The 5,130-nt window shown below is 29.9% G+C and overlaps 1 protein-coding gene across 1 annotated transcript; it reads right to left on the bottom strand.

The window, feature by feature from the left end:
* Window positions 1-2,953: 2,953 nt before the first annotated feature.
* On the bottom strand, window positions 2,954-3,479 carry LOC120085307 (calvin cycle protein CP12-1, chloroplastic-like). Its single transcript, XM_039041226.1, has one exon. The coding sequence runs from the start codon at window positions 3,477-3,479 to the stop codon at window positions 3,126-3,128; it is 354 nt and encodes a 117-aa protein (XP_038897154.1). The 3' UTR covers window positions 2,954-3,125.
* Window positions 3,480-5,130: the final 1,651 nt, after the last annotated feature.

The following is a 5,130-nucleotide window of genomic DNA, read 5'->3' as shown; positions in this document are numbered from 1 at the left end:
AACAGGACATATCATATATAATGGGCATCCATGGGGAGTATTATGAATATGTTAAATTAGGTGTAATGTATATTGGCCATGTATCACTTATCAATTTTCCCATGTATTGTCTATGTGTCTCAAGAGTACACACTATTAGTGTCCAGGTAATCCATCTCATATTTGCCAAATTGCTTATAAATAGTGGCATTTATAATCCACCTCATATGTGTGGGTTTTGAAAGACATACATATTGGTGATCAATAAAAAAAAGATTGGAGCAAGTGATGAAATCCATTTTTTGTTATTTTGTTTATTTTTGTTATTTATTTATTTATTTTATATATTGATATATTATATTATATTTATTTATTTTATTATATATTATTATTATATCATATTTTCTCCATATCCATGTTCTTGTTGTGCGCCGTTGTGCTCCTTAAATTCATAACAACTTCTTTTTATAGAGTAAGAGAAAGTAAAAATAATTTTTTCTAGGCCATTCTTATATTATAAATTCTCCTAAATATTTCTATGAAACTTACCATTATCTAAATGAATTCTCTAGAGTTTTATGGACCCAAAGCCATACTATGAAATTTCTAAAATTTTTCTTTGAGGTATTTAGGGAATGTCTAGACAAGAAATGAAGTGGTAAACTCGTGAGGCTCACAGTAGTAAAGAGCTGACAAGATATAAATTTGATATATAGTGAGACCACAAATCCTTGGATGAAGCAAGGAATGAGATTCATAACTACAATTTTCCAACTCTGCATTGCTCACCTCTTTGGCCCAAATACCCCTTAATTACACAATTCAACATAATCTTAGAGACATTTAATTTATACATTTATATTACATAATAAATATTCTAATAATCTTCTAGAATAGTTAGCGTTGCCTTTTACTTTAAGAGTTTATCCGGTCAAAATTTTGATAACAAATATCACAATACTAGTATGTACAACAAATATCACAATACTACATAACTCGAATATACTGCCAAAATTACTCTTAATACACTATTGTGGTTTATTATTCACCATGTTAACATCGTCTCTATTAATAACATAGAAATGCAATTATAGAGAAAAAAGTGTCTTAGTTGAGGAAAAAGTACATGTACTTGAAAACTATGATATATTTGAATTGACATTTTAAGTGCTCAATAATACATTTTCTACTTAGAACACTTCTTAAAGCAATTGAGAATGCATTTTATACAAATGATTCTTCAATTAAGGATATTTTTTTTGTGCGAATGACTTAAATTTTACTAACAATAGTTTCACCCAAAATTTAAAAATAATGGCGCATGACCTTTTTGCTCATGTCACTCTAGCTTATTACTGTAGTGTTCTTATAGGCCAGAACATAAATTTGGATTACTAGTGAATATATATACGTCACCCCACTTAGGCTTCGTTTGGGATTACTGCACTCTCAAAGAGTTTGCTATGAAAGGAAGTAAAATAGTGGTTGGTAAATTTTAATTTTAATTAGAAAAAACTAGTTATGGTGTTTGGTAAATTTATGGTAAATTATGTAACTTAGTTATATGAATCAAACTAGAGTTATAATTTTAATTATTTTTATCTAGATAATTAATTTATATTTTATTTTAAAATGTCTATGATTTAAATTCCAACCAATTCTATTTAATCTAAATAATTTGATAAAAGTTTTAAAAAATATCTTTTCGGGCAAATGATAAAAAAATAATTAAAAAATGAATTAATTAACATATAAAAGTATATATAACAAGATACATTAATATAAAAAGATATTACTATATTATATTTAGTTAAATGGTTAAGAAGTTTGCAAATTTTTAGAGAAACTAAATCTAAAAGAAGCTAGTATCTAGCTAGTATCTATCTGCTTTTACGAAAGTGATTTTGTTAAATTAATATATAATTAATTTTACCAAACAAGGTAGACGGTTAAGATTTTTCTATAATGATTTTTTTGTACGGATGACTTTTTTGGGGGCCAAATGAAAAATGGGTACTCTTTTTAAATTGAATAAAAATGGTATTTTGCTTATGTCAACATCATGTGAATTTACTCATTCGACCCTAAAACTTAGCCGCACGCTGTGATTTATAAGTTTTCTTGATACTCATCATCGATCCTCGATACTTGATACTTGATCCTCAATAGTTGATGCTCAATGCTTGATGCTTTACACTCTATGCTTTATGTTATATGATCTATGCTATATACTAGCTACATGCTACTCGATACTTGATGCCTCATGTTTGATGCATTACACTTTATGCTCTATGCTTTATACTAGCTACATGCTACTTGATCCTTGATACTCTAGGCCCTATGTTGTATGCTCTATGCTCGATTCAAAAGTTCACTTGATATTCGATGCTCTAATGTTATATACTCTATGTTTGATGCTCGATTCAAAGAAACACAAAAAAAAAACACACACACACACACAAAGAAAGGGAAAAAAATGCACAAAAAAGAACAAAAGAAAAAAAGGAAGAAGAAATACAAAAAGAAAAACGAAAAAAAAAAGAAAAGAAACATTACAATACGAAGAAGAAGAATAATACACTAGGGTTAAAGTGGTAATTTTGCACAATGATGACATAAGTAGAAGGCCAAATTTCATTAGTTTTCAAAATGATACCCATTTTTCATTTATGCCTTTTATTTTGGGCCATCTATCCCATTTTTCTTCTCTATAATCACTTTTTGAGATTGCACATGATTGCAAATGTAATCCTAAATCCAGCCTTAAATAATTACAATATATCTCTAAAATTAGAGTATAAAGTTAAACAACTTATGAATGAGCTACCAACTTCTTTCAAAACTGGTTAATGTAAATCCGAATTCCTAGCTTTAACTCTGAAAATAAAAAGAACCCAAGCTTATGATACTATTGACCATCATGGTATGGAATCAAATTATCACACCTTATTTTAACTAAAAAATAAATAAATGATTTAATAAGTGGGAACTAAAATATTTTCTAGTCATTTTTATTTCACATAAAAACACAAACAAGGCCCAAAAAAAGACACACAAATAACCATTCTACTTTACCAAAAGGAAAAAAAAAGCCAACAAAAAAAAAAAGTTGCAAATAAAATCGAAATAGAAAGAAATTAAATCACTCAGTCCTCATACGTGCGACACTCCTCCGTCTCGGGATTATCCTTACAAAAATCCTCAAGCGGGTCCGAATCCTTGAGGCGGTCACGTGCGTGGCTGGCGGCGGCGCTGAGTTCCTCCACCTCATCCCACGCCGCCGCGCACTCCCCGCTCGCCGGATCCTCCGAGCAGGTCTCCTCCGCGTTCTTTATGCTCTCCACCACCTTCTCCGATATCCGGTCCGGCGCGGCCGCCACCGGTCCTACTGCGCACATCCGACCGGGGGTCCACTGCTTCCATGGGTAGTTGAGCCGGGCGGGTCGGATGACCGACGATTCGAGTTTCGGCGAGTCAGCCACCGCCTTTGAGGCCGCCATGGTCTGTCTCTTATACACATCTAGATGTGTATAAGAGACAGGAATAATTAAGTGAGATTTTTTCGTTCTTCTTCTTCGGGATATATAACTGGAATCCGCCATGCGCTTTCGAGCACATATTTCTTATCCGATGATAGCCAATGAGACATGTCCACGTGGTGGTTCATTTGTCGTACTATTATTATTATTTTTAATAACATAATTACTATATTATTTAAATACTTTATATTTTTTTTTAACAATTGGAGCATCCCGGTACCAAACTTTCGACCGTAAGAGAAGTACATGTCATGGTATCAACGTCCATTATATGTGTGACTTGAATAATAATTAAAAAAAAAAAAAATTACATGATTAATGTTGAAGTTTTTGTTTGTTTCGTTATTGGACTTCTAAATATTCGACTGACATATTTTTCAATTTTATTTTTGTGTCTATATTATTTTTTTGAAAATTTATTTCTGTCTAACATATCTTTGACAAATTTAATTTTTATAAAAATAAATTATTTTATTATTACAAATTTGAATTTTAGGTTGAATAGAACTTTAAGAATCGTTTAAGGCGCTGAGTTGAGATATGATGTCTGAAGTTCATATATCTTTAGAATTTATATGTTTGTGTTCGAGGTGGAGAGTTATTAGGGTTGAGTTTATTTATCTGTGTTTGGGACATAGTTTAAAATTTCCATTGATGGCCTCAAAATTTTGATTGTGGAAAATTTCATTTTTCTCCAAATTCGAGGAAATTTTGAGAGTATTCCGATTTCCCACAGATTTTTTAAAAATTAATTGTCATGATCACACACAATTCTATAGTTTCACACATAAATGTCATTTTTGATAAATGATTAATCTTTTTTATTTGGTACTTTTCTAATTTCCAATTTTTCTCAATTTTTAGCTTTATTTTCGACAAAAAAAAAAATCCTTTATAAAGGAATTGAATTAAAAAAATCACAAAAAATAACATGTATTTATTTTTAACCCTATTCAAACTTTTTCCATTAAATTTTCACATATTTTCATCTCAAAATGGAATTGATGTGAGTTTTTTCTTTAATCATCATAAACTTTTAGAATTTTCACATTATTTTGTCTTAAAATATTTTAAAACTTTATATTATTTTGTAATTATTTTCTATTTATCTTTTATGCTCTCGCTTCAACATTTATACATACATTTACAATAAACAACTAAATGTTGTCTTAATTTATATAAATTGTGATTCAAAATGGTCATATTTTTCTAAATATTCTTAACACTCATCCGATATGTGCATTTAATTAAATTAAAATATATCTTACAAATTTTTACATATAAATATTATATTTAATATAAACAAAATACTATATATTTATATAATGACAACCTTACAATACACTTTAATAGTCACCGATCTTATAAATTGTCAAAAATAGTTGTCAAAATTAATTATCAAAGATGATTTTTGCTAGAGTTTGTAATCAGAGGTGATTGTTGGAGTATGAAGTTGGTCGCATGAAGGTGGTTGTAGGAGTTTGTCGTTGGAGGTGGTTTTTGGAGCCCAGAGTTAGTCGCGCGAAGGTGGTTGTCGAAGTTGATCATTGAAGATGATTTCCGCTGGAGTTTGTAGTCAGAGTCTGAAGTTGATTGCATGAAGGTGACATTG

Source organism: Benincasa hispida, chromosome 9 (assembly GCF_009727055.1).
Source record: "Benincasa hispida cultivar B227 chromosome 9, ASM972705v1, whole genome shotgun sequence".
Classification (NCBI taxonomy): domain Eukaryota; kingdom Viridiplantae; phylum Streptophyta; class Magnoliopsida; order Cucurbitales; family Cucurbitaceae; genus Benincasa; species Benincasa hispida.
This window is presented reverse-complemented; position numbering and strand designations above follow the sequence as displayed.